Here is a 15,246-nt window from a genome sequence, read left to right on the forward strand (position 1 = left end):
AAACTGTGATTCATAAGGACACAAATAAATAGTTTCTACTTCTTGATTATTTATTCCATCGCATTATTAACTGAGATACTCAACTCAACTACTAATAAAAGCAGTAACTGCCTTGTGTGCAATATTTCAGTGAGCTCTCACCTTTCATACTGTACTCTGAAATGAAGTTTGATATTGTCAGCAAATATGGGAAAGTGTGGGAACAATTCTCTCACTTTCAACAATAAAAATATATTTGCGAATGTTAGCACCTGACTCCACAGCAGTGATGATGATTTTTCTAAACAGCAGTCAATTCTGTCTTGTAGAAAATAAAATGCTAATGTAGAGACACTCTGTTAATTCATAAAAGCATATTCTCACTTCTCCTTTATGCTGGGAATAAGTTCTGTTCTTACCTTTATGACAGGCTTTCTTTTGGAATTCTTGCCATTTTCATTCTTAAAAGGCCTAAAGATTTTGAATCCTTGAGGGAATAAGTGACAAATCAGTGTTGCTTTGGATCAATAGTTTGGAAATTCTGGATATATCTAATGTAATTGAATTTAAAATAAGCAAAATATCACAAAAGTAAAAATTTGTTAAAATTTGTACAATTAATAACACATTTGGAAAAATATATTAAATTTAACAAATATTCCACCACTCCAAAGATAAGAATAAAATCACCCTTGCAATAGATTCCATAGGCTAACGGCCAAATTGATTAGATTCAATTATATTTGAAAAACTGCATTTAATATTTCAAACAGATTTAAATTACGTTGTGGATTTTTTGTCAGAAGTTTAGGTGTCCAATCCTCATCTGACTCGCTAGATTCGTATACTTGGATTGGACGCCTTCTGCTCCGATTGGTCATAAATTCGGGCTTTGGTACGTCTAATCCTGTGAAAAATAAAACATGCTCATCATCTGTTATGGCCACAAATTAAAGAATAATCAACCAGCATGAAGAATATGATGGATGAGTATGTGTCTATTTCCAGGTCAGAAATCACAATGACCAATCTTTCAGTTTCACACATCTATGTGGGAAGTGAAATAGATCAGAATCCTTCTTTCCATTCCTCCAGGTTTAAAGTAATGGCTCATTCTTGCTGCCTGTACTGACAGTGACACTTTGTGCCATGGTTGGGTAAATGGATTGAATAATGAACAACCAGGACAATCCACCTCTTCATCAATGGGAACATTGACCTTTGTCCAAACTCTGATTTCAGGTCTGTGACTAGTTGCAACATTAAAAAGCATAACTGGGCCCCAATGTCTATGGGTTTGTGTTATCCATGGTCACCATCGTCTGAATGACATCAGGCTTTGGTATTGATTGTAAAGTTAGTCCAATTTGAGATCACTGATGGGAATTTTTGAATATTGGTGAGGAAGCTCACCAGGAGGAAATAGTCATTAGAAGCAAAACTGTACATATCCTGCTGCCAATAATCTGCGACTAATCACAAGTCTGCTGGGTGTGCTCATTTCATCAAAAGTGGCATTACAAATCCTACGGGTTGACACACCTTGAATTTGCAAGGCATTAATATTTCAGGCAGGAGTTTATGTCTTGGGACCTTTCCAATTTTCCAATGACCAGTGTGCGTGCACATAACAATGAGGGCAGGAACAGATACAGCAACATTTAATTCTAAACATTATCTTTCAGACATTTCTTTATTGATCTAAAGAACGAGGGCATCACAGGCAGAGCTGGCATTTCCTGTTCTTTCCAAATTGCCCCTTGTGTTACATGGAGCAGAACGTGGAGGATGTGGTGCTCCCATACACCTATTGCCCTCAACCTTTATGGTGTAGAGGCCACAGGTTAGGGATATGTTATTAAAGAGATCTTACCACAAAGACTCCAGTGCATTATGGAGATAGTAAACATTGCATTTCAGGCTGGTGAAAGCAGTGTACTTTTGAATGAAGAGTGCCAAGCTTCTTGAGTGTTGTGGATCTCTTCCAGGGATGTTGAGATATATTTCAATGTCCACTTTGATATCCCTTGTTTATGAGTATTCTCTTGGTGTCGAGGATAACTGCTCCCATTCCATCTCTGTCAGTTGTGAGAGAATTGATTCTGTAGGTCTTGGAGTAAGGTAAAGATACTGCTGCTGAATGTCTTTATGAGTGAATGGTTTATGAGGTTGGGGACAGGATGTTTTTGATACTCTTTGATTTCCTGAAGAGACCTGAAGGTTCAAAGGGCATTCCAGGTTGTGCTCCTCCATTTTGAACAGCCATCGATCAAGGATTCCCACAAATTAATTATGCTGTTACATTTTCATAAAGGGCTGCCATAAAGCATTGTCTGCATTCTGCAAGATCTTGAGCCTTGATGCCACTTTGTTAATCTGGGAGAAACCAATACCTATGGTTTACTTAATCCTGTCAATTAATTTGCAGGATTTTACAGGATAGCCGTCGGTTTATGTTTATTGTAGTCACGTGTATGCAGTACAGTGAAAAGCTTTAAATTGCATGTTATCCAATCAAATAATACAATACATCATAAGTACAAAAGATAGAGTGAAGGGAAAGATAGCAAACTGCAAAATATAAGAGAGGAACTTCAAGAATTAAACACAAAGTACTGGAATAACTCAGTCTCGGGCATGCACAAGTGATGACACGGGCTTGTTTGATCCCGATCCCAATTTTTCCAAATTATGTCAAGTTTAGTGTTGTATGTATGTACGGTGTAGATACAAGACGGATAAAACATTAATTATATAGTAATTCCGTAAGACTGTTACGAGAGAACTGTGTAAATCTACAAGACATCAGTCAAATCATGTTGTTATGAAAAGTCCATGGTACTGCAAGAGGATTACGGTTGCATTAGGATTGCACAAATGGATTGAAGAATATAGTTGTTAGGAAAGTAGCAGATCCTGAAACTGTTGATGTGGGACTTCAGCCTTCACTACCTCCTATCTGATTGTAGCAGCGAGATGAGAGAATGGCCCGGATGAATGGGAACCTTGATGACCGATGCCGCCTTCTTGAGGTGGGTTCTCATGTAGATACTATTGATGGTGGGGAGAAGTGTGCCTGTGATGGACTGGGCTGAGTTCACCACACCATACAGCCTCTTGCATGCCTGTGCATTGGATTGCCTTAGCAGGCCAAGATGCAACCAGTCAGGATACTTTCTGCAGTACATCTGTACAAGTTTAAGAGTTCAGCTAGAGATTATTGTTGCAGCACCACTCAACCAGAGTTTCCCTCTCTCTCGTATCCAGTCACAAAGGAAGGTAGACTGGTCATTTGGAGGGGATGATAGTGTTGAATACCGACCCATAGTTGATGAAATGGAAGGATCTAACCAAGGACCTGGCTCAGAAAGCACATATCTATTTAGTTTTTATGTGGGGAAAAAAACTCATGTCAGCATGCATCATTAGAAAATGGCAAAAAGGGAAAAATATTTATATTTTGTACAAACCAATGGCAACCATGGCTTCATAATTCCGTTTTATGTTCTTATAACGGACCTTCTCCCAGTCCATTAGTTCTTCAAACGCTTCCTTGGAAAAATAGCCAGCAATGTCGTTGGAATGGTCAGAATCCTGGAAAAACAAACATTGTACCTGATACACTTTGGTGCATAATCTGTAATCATCAGACATTAATTCCAAAACAGATTTTAAAATATCATTTTTTAATTTAATACAGGACAATTCCAGAATAAAGGATCAGGACTTAAAATTGTCAATTCTTAAACCCCCTTTTCACGGGGCGAGTTGACGCAAGATGTCACCAGAGTGAAGAGGTCGTGGTCCAGCACGAGTCTCGCACGATATAACGGCAGTAGATAAAGAGTTCCCACGGTACTCGGCATTTATGTTATTCGTGCGAGTTACTTGGCCGTTTCCCGAGCAGTCGCGTTAAATCTTGAATGAACATCGTGAACTACACGTGACACAAATGATGTAACTTTTTTTTTCACACACTATATATATCCTCCCTTGGTTGAATCGGCTCATTTGGAGACATGCCTTTACGAAATAATTTCGAGTACAGGATGTTGGTTTTTTTCATTGTCGCGCTGCATGCAGCTGCCCACTATGTGCATCGAAAACGTTTGCTTGAAGGCAGAAGGGAGAAATTAATTAAAAAGAGAATTAAGAGGAAGTCTCACTGGGTTAAGCCCATCTTTCAACGGAGAGCTCAATTTGGACAATATGAGCAACTGCTTAATGTGCTGTGCGAGGAGGATACAAGTGCATTCAAAAACTTTGTCAGAATTTCACCCGAGCTCTTTAATGAGTTAAAGAATAATTTGGGACCTCTGCTGAAGAAGACTGACACTGTAATGAGAAAAGCACTGGAACCAGGGTTGCGCATAGCGACTTTTTTACTTTGCAGCTGCAGGGCAGACAGACAGACTTATAAGAGAAGTTTAAGTTTACTGCAAACACAGAACTTTTACATCAATAGCAATGTATGTTTTAAAATCTTGGATAACATTAAATGGTTCTCCTCTTGATGAACTTATATATCGTTATATAAACTCACATGAGCACTCGGGAAACTCGGCAGCCTTCGTCTCCAGCAGGTTCCTTTTCCTCTCCCTGTTTCTATAATCCTCTCTGGATTTATCGTACAGAATCTCGTTAAATTGGAACCATTCTACAAGTTCCCCCTCTTGTTCCCTGGTGAAGTTATATGGCTTTACCTTCTGCCATCTTCCCTTTACATAAGCGTCTGTAGAGGCTATTCCTACAACGGCTACTGGGGAGGCAATCTGAATTGCACCTTGCTCACCCTCTCCCTGCTCCAAGGAGCCCACAGGCAGTGTTATCTGTGGCATCTCCTGTTGCCTCTCCACCTGTCTCTCTTGCTGCGTCTCCTCCTCATTCTCCTGCATGGCAAAAACATCTCTGACCCGCTTTTCCCCCTTCCTTTGAGATTTTCTGGGAGCCATCTCTGCAAGTGTTCCTGTTAAAAAGATTATCCAACAATGACAATTAGGTGGGACGTCCTCGAAGGACACATGTTCCCATGTGTCCTTTTGAGACCACCTTTTTTAATCACCTTCTGTCCCCTCTGTCCAGCTTCCGGGTTCACCGTTCGCAGGAGTTCCCACGGTACCCGCAAGAGTTATTACGGATATCGCACGGATATCGCACTGGCCACTACGTTCATATAATGTTGCAATACTCAACCACAAGTGTACAAGTCACTCTTGGAGAAATTCCAATTTTCTTGAATTTTCTCCCGAGTGACCAAGTTACACGATGACCTGCCGTTAGCGCTACGGTGGTCCACGGTGGTCCACGAATGCCGCACTGTTATCGCACGAGGTTCCCACGATGTTGAACTCTGGTTAACTCTTGCGTCAAGTCGCCCCGTGTAAAAGCCGCATTATGGAAATAAATGAAATATTTCTTCACTCAGAATATAGTGAGGTTTTTTTTCGGGTTGAAATAAATCAGCTGTTAATTGCATTCCAGCAAGATCAAAACATTATTGATTCCAAGAAGTCATAAACCATATCACAGTAAGAGAGGAAACTGCATTTAAAGTGCAGGTCGGGCGTGATCTGCCTGAAAGGTCCAGACCCAACATGTTGCCCGTCAAGATTCAAGATTGCAGCTTCCAGCCAACAGACATCAGTGTCTACATTTGTGGCAATGAAGACAGTGACTATCATGGGCTTCCCCCACACTGAAGTCAGGAGCAGCACCCAGTGGCTGCTGCAAAACCACGGTTGTAAACAAGAATAAATTGTCAGAGATATTCAGCAAACCAGGCAGCATCTGTGGAGGGAGAAACGGAGGGAATGTTTCAGGTTAATATTCTTTCCTCACAGCTGGGGAAAGTTGCCAGATGGAGACAGACAACTAGAAGGATGAGGGAGATGGTCTGAATGGCCTCAGTCCCAGATCAATATTAATGTCAAAGCTCCCTGGAGTCTGACCTCTGAACCCTGCGTCCCAGACATGGTCTCGTCTCCTTCAGCAGCTCCTCGCTCTCCCTTCCTGAGCTCAGACATCCACTTCTCCTCACCTCACCTACCCTCACTTCTCCTCACCTACACACCTACACCTGGACTAAACCCCTCGCCTCCACGATACCTCACACCTCACTACGAAACCTCACCTCGACTAAGCTTCACCTCAACTAAACCTCACACCTCACTAAACTTCACCTCACACCTAAACCTCAACTCACTAAACTGCACCTCGGCTAAACGTCCTCAACTAAACCTCGCACCTCGACTAAATCCTCACCTCGACTAAACGTCCTCAACTAAACCCTCAATCACCTCGACCAGACTTCACCTCAGCTCAACCTCACCTCAGATCAATTTCACACCTAAACCCTGCTTCGATTAAACCCCTCGCTTTAACTAAACTAGACTCCACCTCACGTCGACTAAACTCCACTATACTCCGCTAGACTACACTCCACCTCACGTCGACTAGACTCCACCTCACGACTAGACTCCACCTCACGTCGACTAGACGCGACTCCACTAAACTCCACCTCACGTCGACTAGACTAGACTACACTAAACTCCACTCGTCGCCGCCTCAACTACTCGCCGCCTCAACTCGCTGCCGCTGCCGCTATTTATAGCCCCTCCTCCCTCCCTCCCCCGTCACGTGAGCGGCGGCTCCAACCAGAGCGCGGGTGACGTCAACAGCTCCAAAAGCCGTCGCCAGTTTCCCGTCTCCCCCCATCCTCGCTTTCCCGCCGCCGCGCCGCTGAGGGGGCGGGGCTTGGGGAGACGTCAACGTCAGCGCGCGTGCGCGTCTCCCCCCCGCCCCGCGCTGTCTCGGACAGTGCGCATGCGCCGCTCTCCGCGCTCGGCCCCTCCCCCCGGCGGCGGGACAGCGAGAACAGCTCGAGCTCTCGGCGGCTTTTGGCGCCTTTTCCCGCCGAGGGCTCGAGCTGTCCACGGGAATCATGTAATAATTAATAACCAGGGACGTGTAGCAGCTGCTGCAGTGATGCATCTCCTGCAATGCAGTTGTACCTTGCAGTGGAGCAGCTGATGCAGTGATGCATCTCCTGCAATGCAGTTGTACCTTGCAGGGGAGCAGCTGCTGCAGTGATGCATCTCCTGCAATGCAGTTGTACCTTGCAGTGGAGCAGCTGCTGCAGTGATGCATCTCCTGCAATGCAGTTGTACCTTACAGGGGAGCAGCTGCTGCAGTGATGCATCTCCTGCAATGCAGTTGTGCCTTGCAGGGGAGCATCTGCTGCAGTGATGCATCTCCTGCAATGCAGTTGTACCTTGCAGGGGAGCAGCTGCTGCAGTGATGCATCTCCTGCAATGCAGTTGTACCTTGCAGGGGAGCAGCTGCTGCAGTGATGCATCTCCTGCAATGCAGTTGTACCTTACAGGGGAGCAGCTGATGCAGTGATGCATCTTCTGCAGTGGAGCAACTCCTGCAGTGGAGCATCTCCTGCAGTGGAGCATCTCCTGCAGTGGAGCATCTCCTGCAGTGGAGCATCTCTTGCAGCTGCAGGGAAAGTTCAAGCCTCCACCATCTCCTCAGGCAGCGTGTCCCAGATTGCAACCACCCTCTGGGTGAGTTTAATCTCATCCATGTCCGTTTTATTGTTCTGTTAGTATAGTCTGGTCTGCAGTTCCTTGTTCCATCATCTTATTCTAATTGCTGACTCCAAATACTACGTTTCCTCATCAGTTTTTGCCCCATCAGAGATATTCTCCCCTTTGTTCCACCAATCCACCACAACCCCTCACTACAAGTGAAAAACAACTTGTTTTTGTTGCTGTTTCCTACTCTGGTGAAGGGTCTCTGATCTGAAACTGAACGGTTTCTTTCTCCACAAATGCTGTCGAACCTGCTGAATGTTTTTTGAATTTTCTTCCATTTTTATTTCAGATTTTCAGCATCTGCGGATCTTTGCTTTACACGTTGATTTTGATGTTGTGACCGGCCAACAACGAATCAAAGGAAATCAGATACGTGGTGTAGTAATCTACTGGGATTCAAGTAACTAGTAAGTGTTTCAATGGGAAGGTTCTGCCTACTCGGGATGGGACTCCATTTTAGTTTAGTTTAGAGATACAGCACGGAAACAGGCCCTTCAGCCCACCGAGTCCACGCCGACCAGCGATCCCCACACACTAACACTATCGTACACACACTGGGGACAATTTACACTGAAACCAAGTAGATCGTGGGCCGAGGTGCTTTTTAGTTTCATTTTACATAGAAAATAGGTGCAGGAGGAGGCCATTCGGCCCTTCGAGCCAGCACCGCCATTCATTGTGATCATGGCTGATCGTCCCCTATCAATAACCCGTGCCTGCCTTCTCCCCATATCCCTTGACCCCATAGCCCCTAGAGCTCTATCTAACTCTCTTAAATCCATCTAGTGATTTGGCCGCCACTGCCCTCTGTGGCAGGGAATTCCACAAATTCACAACTCTCTGGGTGAAAACGTTTTTTCTCACCACAGTCTTAAATGACCTCCCCTTTATTCTAAGAATGTGGCCCCTGGTTCTAGACTCGCCCAACATTGGGAACATTCTTCCTGCATCAAGTTTGTCCAGTCATTTTATAAGTTTCTATAAGATGCCCCCTCATCCTTATAAACGTCAGCGAATACAAGCCTAGTCTTCTCAATCTTTCCTCATATGACAGTTCCGCCATCCCAGGGATCAATCCCGTGAACCTACGCTGCACTGCCTCAATCATAAGGATGTCCTTCCTCAAATTAGGAGATCAAATCTGTACACAATACTCCAGATGTGGTCTCACCAGAGCCCTATAGAACTGCAGAAGAACCTCTACTCCTATACTGAAATCCTCTTGTTATGAAGGCCAACATTCCATTATATTTCTTCACTGCCTGCTGTACCTGCACGCCAACTTTCAGTAACCGGTGTACAAGGACGCCCAGGTCTCGCTGCACCTCCCCCGTACCTAACCTAACCCCATTGAGATAATAATCTGCCCCCTTGTTTTTGCCGCCAAAGTGGATAACCTCACATTTATCTATAGAAACATAGAAAATAGGTGCAGGAGTAAGCCATTCGTCCCTTCGAGCCTGCACCGCCATTCAATATGATCATGGCAACTCAGTATCCTATAGCTGCCTTCTCTCCATACCCCCTGATCCCACAAGGGCCACATCTAACTAACTCTTAAATATAGCCAATGAACTGGGATGAGAGGGAATCTCATTGAAACATATAAGATTGTTAAGGGCTTGGACATGCTAGAGGCAGGAAACATGTTCCCGATTTGGGGAGTTCAGAACCAGGGGCCACTGTTTAAGAATAAGGAGAAAGCCATTTAGAACGGTGACGAGGAAACACTTTTTTCTCACAGAGCGTTAGTTGTGAGTCTGTGGAATTCTCTGCCTCAGTGGGCGATGGAGGCAGGTTCTCTGGATGCTTTCAAGAGAGAGCCAGATAGGGCTTTGAAAAATAGCATTGTCACGGGATATGGGGAGAAGGCAGGAACGGGGTACTGATTGTGGATGATCAGCCATGATCACATTGAATGGCGGTGCAGGTTCGAAGGGCCAAATGGCCTCCTCCTGCACCTATTGTCTATTGTCTATTGAAATAGTAATTGGAAGCAAAACTACATATCCTGCTGCCAATAATCTGGAACTAATCACACGTCTGCTGGGTGTGCTCATTTCATCACAAGTGGCATTAATAATAAGGCATTACAATTGAGCTGCTGCTATTACAATGGATCAGATATTGTAGGGGAGCAGATGCTGCAGTGGAGCAGGTTCCTGCATTGAAGCACCTCCTGCAGTGGAGCATCTCCTGCAGTGGAGCATCTCCTGCAGCTGCAGGGAAAGTTCAAGCCTCCACCATCTCCTCGGGCAGCGTGTCCCAGATTGCAACCACCCTCTGGGTGAGTTTAATCTCACCCAAGTCCGTTTTGTTCTGTTAGTATAGTCTGGTCTGCAGTTCCTTGTTCTGTTATTATTGGCCAAATTAGAGAATGTCACAAAGTGGAGGATATTTGCATTTGCAAGGCCTGCTTGGCCTCTTTCTATGAAAAGTTTCAAGCTGCGAGTCACAGCTTCAAAGAGTCTGGACCCTAGATGGAAGTTAAGGATGTTTTTTGAATTTTCTTCCATTTTTATTTCAGATTTTCAGCATCTGCGGTTCTTTGCTTTACACGTTGATTTTGATGTTGTGACCGGCCAACAACGAATCAAAGGAGATCAGATACGCGGTGTCGTAATCTACTGGGATTCAAGTAACTAGTAAGTGTTTCAATGGGAAGGTTCTGCCTACTCGGGATGGGACTCCATTTTAGTTTAGTTTAGAGATACAGCACGGAAACAGGCCCTTCAGCCCACCGAGTCCACGCCGACCAGTGATCCCCGCACACTAACACTATCCCATACACACTAGGGACAATTTACCTACAAACCTGTACGTTGTTTGAGTGGGGGAGGAAACAGAAGATCTCGGGGGAAACACACGCAGGTCATGTGATGGGAGAAGAATTAGGTCAATTCGGCCCATCTAGTTTACTCTGCCATTCAATCATGGCTGATCTCTCCCTCCTAACCTCATTCTCCTGCTTTTCCCCATAACCCCTGACACCCGTATTATTCATGAATCTGTCTCTGGTTTAAAAATGTCCACTGACTTGGCCTCCGTCTGTGGCAAAGAATTCCACAGAATCACCACCCACTGGCTAAATACATTTCTTCTCATCTCTTTCCTCATGGAACATCCTGTAATACTAAGGCTATGACCTCTAGTCCTACTGTCTCTCACTAGTGGAAACATCCTCTCCACATCCACTCTATCTAAGCCTCTGACCAAGGTCACGGGGAGAACGTACAAACTCCGTACAGACAGCACCCGTAGTCAGGATTGAACCTGGGTCTCTGTAGCTAGTACCGCCCTATTTTATCTGCTCTGAACAGGAAGTTAGATGAAAGCAGCTCGATAGGAAAAGTAATTTTCCTGAAATTAATCCAACAGTATAAAGAAAGTTTTGTAATAAATCTATTTTTTACAATATGCAATGCAATGTGTCACTGATAATCTGCTGGAAGGTGTCTCCTTAATGCTTGAACCAGTTTCTCATGCGTTAGTCAGCGGGATAGAGGCAGCTTAAGTGAACAGTAAAATATTTCAATGTTTAAAATATCACTGATGTCACTGAGAAACCCGTTCTCAAAGGTGGAAATTTCAACGACCGGCGGGTAAAAAAGAGACAAGTTTAAAGGAGATGTGCGGGGAAAGATTTTTATTCCACAGAGTGGTGGGTGCCTGGAACACACTGCCAGGGCTGGTGATGGAAGCAGATATAATAGTGGTGTTTAAGAGGCTTTTGGAAAGGTACATGGATATGCTGGGATTGGAGGGATATGGATCATGTTCAATTTGGCATCATGTTCGGCACAGACATTGTGGGCCGAAGGGCCTGTTCCTGCGCTGTGTTTGTTGTTGCTCTAATGAATAGAATAGAATAGAATACGTGTATTGTCATTGCACAATACTGTGCAACAAAATTCCATTGTATCTCCTTCGGTTTAAAAAGAACAAACACAACAGCCATTGACTCACATATACACTTATCAGTAAAAAATAATAATAAATAGGTATTAAAAATATTTTAAAAGAATATTGCGCATTATCTTGCACCCGAATTATATTGTGCTTCCCCAGTGTTTGTTAGAATTAAGTTATTTTATCGCACATGGGTAGAAACTATTTTTTAGTCTACCGGTGCGATCCTTCAGAGACCTGAATCGCCTCCCAGAGGGTAGCAGAGTGAAAAGGTGATTGGCAGGGTGGGATGTGTCCTGCTTGATGTTTGTGGCCCGGCCCAAGCATCGGGCCCTGTATATGTCATCCAGGGAGGGTAGTTGAGCGTTTGTGATGCTCTTTGTGCAGTTTTTATAACTCTCTGCAGCGCCCTCCTCTCAGCCACAGTGCAGCTAGCAAACCACACCAATAATGGAATATTGTTGTAAAGATTGATAATACGATGAGAAAGATAAAGCAAGTACAACATGTGTTTGTGCCTGGGCCAACCTGATCTCCCGGTTGCCAAACACTTTAATTCCCCTCCCCATTCCCACTCTGACCTTTCTGTCCTGGGCCTCTTCCATTGTCAGATTGAGGCAATCACCAAATTGGTGGAACAGCATATCAAGTCAAGTCAAGTCAAGTTCATTCGTCACATACACATAGGAGATGTGCAGTGAAATGAAAAGTGGCAATGCTCGCGGACTTTGTGCAAAAAGACAAACAAACAAACAACCAAACAAACTACAAACAGAATGGAACAGAATCACATATTCTTTTACATATTAAAAATTGTGGGCGGAAGGAAAAAGGGAAAAAAACAGCAATTTAAAAAAAAGCAGTAGAGTGGTCCAGTAAAAGTTAGTCCCTGGTGAGATAGGACCACAGTCCTAATGGCCTCTGGGAAGAAACTCCTTCTCAACCTCTCCGTTCTCACAACATGGCAACGGAGGCGTTTGCCCGACCGTAGCAGCTGGAACAGTCCGTTGCAGGGGTGGAAGTGGTCTCCCATGATTTTATTGGCACTGGAGTTGCACCACCTGATGTATAGTTCCTGCAGGGGGGCGAGTGTAGTTCCCATAGTGCGTTCGGCCGAACGCACTACTCTCTGCAGAGCCTTCTTGTCCTGGGCGGAGCAATTCCCAAACCAGATTGTAATATTTCCGGACAAGATGCTTTCCACAGCCGCTGAGTAGAAGCACTGGAGGATCCTCGGAGACACTGAATTTCCTCAATTGCCTGAGGTGGTAAAGGCGCTGCCTTGCCTTACTCACCAGTGCTGCAGCGTGTGATGTCCATGTCATATCCTCAGAGTTGTAGACTCCCAGGTATTTAAAACAGCTCACCCTATCCACAGTATTCCCATTTATCCTCAATGGTGTGTACGTCCTCGGATGATGTGCCCTCCTAAAGCCCACGATCAGCTCCTTAGTTTTCTTGATGTTCAAGAGGAGGCTGTTGTCCTGACACCAGAGTGCCAGATCAGCCACCTCCTCCCGGTAGGCCTTCTCATCGTTGTCTGAGATCAGGCCCACCACCACAGTGTCATCAGCAAACTTGATTATTGAGTTGGAGCTGAACTTAGCCACACAGTCATGTGTGTACAGGGAGTACAATAGGGGGCTGAGGACGCAACCCTGGGGCGATCCTGTGCTCAGGGTGAGGGACTTCGATGCATATCATATTTCGCTTGGGCAGCTTACACCCCAGCAGTATGAATATTGATTGCTCTAACTTGAACCCTTACATCCCCTCTCTCTTCGTCCCTCCCCCACCCAAGTCATTGTACTAATCTGAAAGTTGTCTTGTTGAGTCTCATTGTCTATAACTGGTTTTCACCGAGCCCTCAGCTAACAATGGCCACTTTCCTTTATCATCGTTACTTTGTATTTATACCATTCATTTGTTCTATATCTCTCTCCATCACCGTCTATATCTCTCGTCTCCCTTTCCCCTGTATATCAGTCTGGCGATGAGTCTCGACCCAAAACGTCACCCATTCCTTTTCTCCAGAGATGCTGTCTGTCCCACTGAGTTACTCCAGCTTTTTGTGTCTGTTTTCAGTTTAAACCTCTGCATCTGCAGTTCCTTCCTACATACAACATGTGTTAATTGGGTGTAGGGTGAGATTGTGCTGAAACTGTGTTGTTTAAAACTTGCAGACTGTGGAAGTCAGAGAACCAGTTGTGACTGTGAGACGTGGTGTTGTGTTGGAAGCACACAGATGGCCTGGGATGTTCATTAGATGCATCAAGAAGTTGCTATGGAGACGGTGCAGGACGTTCCCCCCGGTTACGGCAGGGTTCCCTTCCTGGGAACCGTTCCCAAGCGGAACATGCGTCCGTGAACAGAGTTCCCACACGGCAGAAGATGCCTGCAGCCCCGCAGCAGCCGGTAAATCCATCCCACCGTCTCCCAGACACTCGCTCATGTGTACGGGCTGTACTTTACTGTGTCCGTAAGCTGGGGACGATCTACACCTCAAACAAGTCAACTCGGGGCTGGACAACGATTAAAGATAAAGACGGAACAAAGAAATAATGACAGAAAATGCTCTAAATACTCAGCCGGTCGGGCAGCATCTTGTGGAGAAAGAAACAGTTCATGTTTCACGCTCCTGTAGAAACAGGCCCTTCGGCCCAACTTGTCCATGCTGACCAAGATGCCTCCTCTAAGCTGATCCTATTTGCCCACGTTTGGCCCAAAGCCCTCTGACCTTTCTTCCCCATGTTGAAACACCTTCTGAAAAATGTCTTCTCAGATCAATGACCGTTCATCAGAACTGATGCAGTCACATAATGTGGCCAGTTCTGATACAAAATGGAAAGGCTGGTTATCTGAAATTGCCCGTATTAATGATAACTTCAAGGGCTGCACCACACTGAAACGTGGTGCTGTTCCGCAAGATGTTGTCGGCTTCGATGGAACAATTGGAACGGCTTCATTTGGGGCGGCACGGTGGTGCAGCGGTAGAGTTGTGGCCTTATAGCACCAGAGACCCAGGTTCGATCCTAACTATGGGTGCTGTCTGTATGGAGTTTGTACGGTTCTCCCCGTGACCTGAGTGGGTTACACCGAGATCTTCAGTTTCCTCTCACACTCCAAAGATGTACAGGTTTATAGGTTAATTGTCTTGGTATAAAATTGTAGTTTTGTCCCTAGTGTGGTGTAGGATAATGTTAATATGTGGGGATCGCTGGTCAGTGCAGCACTCGATGGGCTCTCTAAACTAAACTAAACAATGTAGTTGGACTAATAATAAAACATCATTAGCCTGGAAAATCTGCCGTCCAGCACAAATTCCCAAGTGTCCCAGATTTGTGAGTTATAATGAACTCTGAGAATCCGTGTTGGTCCGCTGATGTAGGGTGGAGGTCCACCTCAGTAATGTGAACTCTTCCACAGTGTGAACATTTACACTGCCTCTCTCCGGGTGGGTCCGCTGGTGTAGGTGGAGGGTCTGGGCCCGTGTGAAAGCACTTCCCACAGTGTGAACATTGGTCCTGCCCGTGTGAAACTTCCCACAGTGTGAACGTTTACACGGCCTCTCTCCGGTGTGGGTCCGCTGGTGTAGGTGGAGGGTCCCTGCCCGTGTGAAACACTTCCCACATTCTGCACATTCATGCCGTCTCTCCTTTGTCCGTGCTTGAACATCACCTGATTTCCCAATTCCACTCCTTCCGTCAGATGGTGTGAACGGACTCTGCCCACGTTTACATTGTGAATCTGGGTTCACACC

At 45.2% G+C, this 15,246-nt stretch overlaps 1 protein-coding gene and 1 long non-coding RNA gene across 2 annotated transcripts; one reads left to right on the plus strand and one right to left on the minus strand.

Moving 5' to 3' along the window:
- Positions 1-324: 324 nt before the first annotated feature.
- LOC116982153 (probable histone-lysine N-methyltransferase PRDM7) lies at positions 325-3,546 on the minus strand. Its single transcript, XM_033035467.1, has 3 exons — positions 3,450-3,546; positions 764-886; positions 325-466 (listed from the first exon to the last, which is right to left on the minus strand). The coding sequence occupies exons 1-3, from the start codon at positions 3,511-3,513 to the stop codon at positions 360-362; spliced, it is 294 nt and encodes a 97-aa protein (XP_032891358.1). The 5' UTR covers positions 3,514-3,546; the 3' UTR covers positions 325-359.
- Positions 3,547-9,717: 6,171 nt separating this feature from the next.
- Positions 9,718-14,539, plus strand: LOC116982154. The gene is made up of 3 exons (XR_004414375.1): positions 9,718-9,864; positions 10,105-10,222; positions 13,670-14,539. It is a non-coding gene; the product is annotated as an uncharacterized LOC116982154 (long non-coding RNA).
- The last annotated feature ends 707 nt before the right edge of the window (positions 14,540-15,246 follow it).

The sequence above is a fragment of the Amblyraja radiata genome, chromosome 16 (genome assembly GCF_010909765.2).
Source record: "Amblyraja radiata isolate CabotCenter1 chromosome 16, sAmbRad1.1.pri, whole genome shotgun sequence".
NCBI lineage: Eukaryota > Metazoa > Chordata > Chondrichthyes > Rajiformes > Rajidae > Amblyraja > Amblyraja radiata.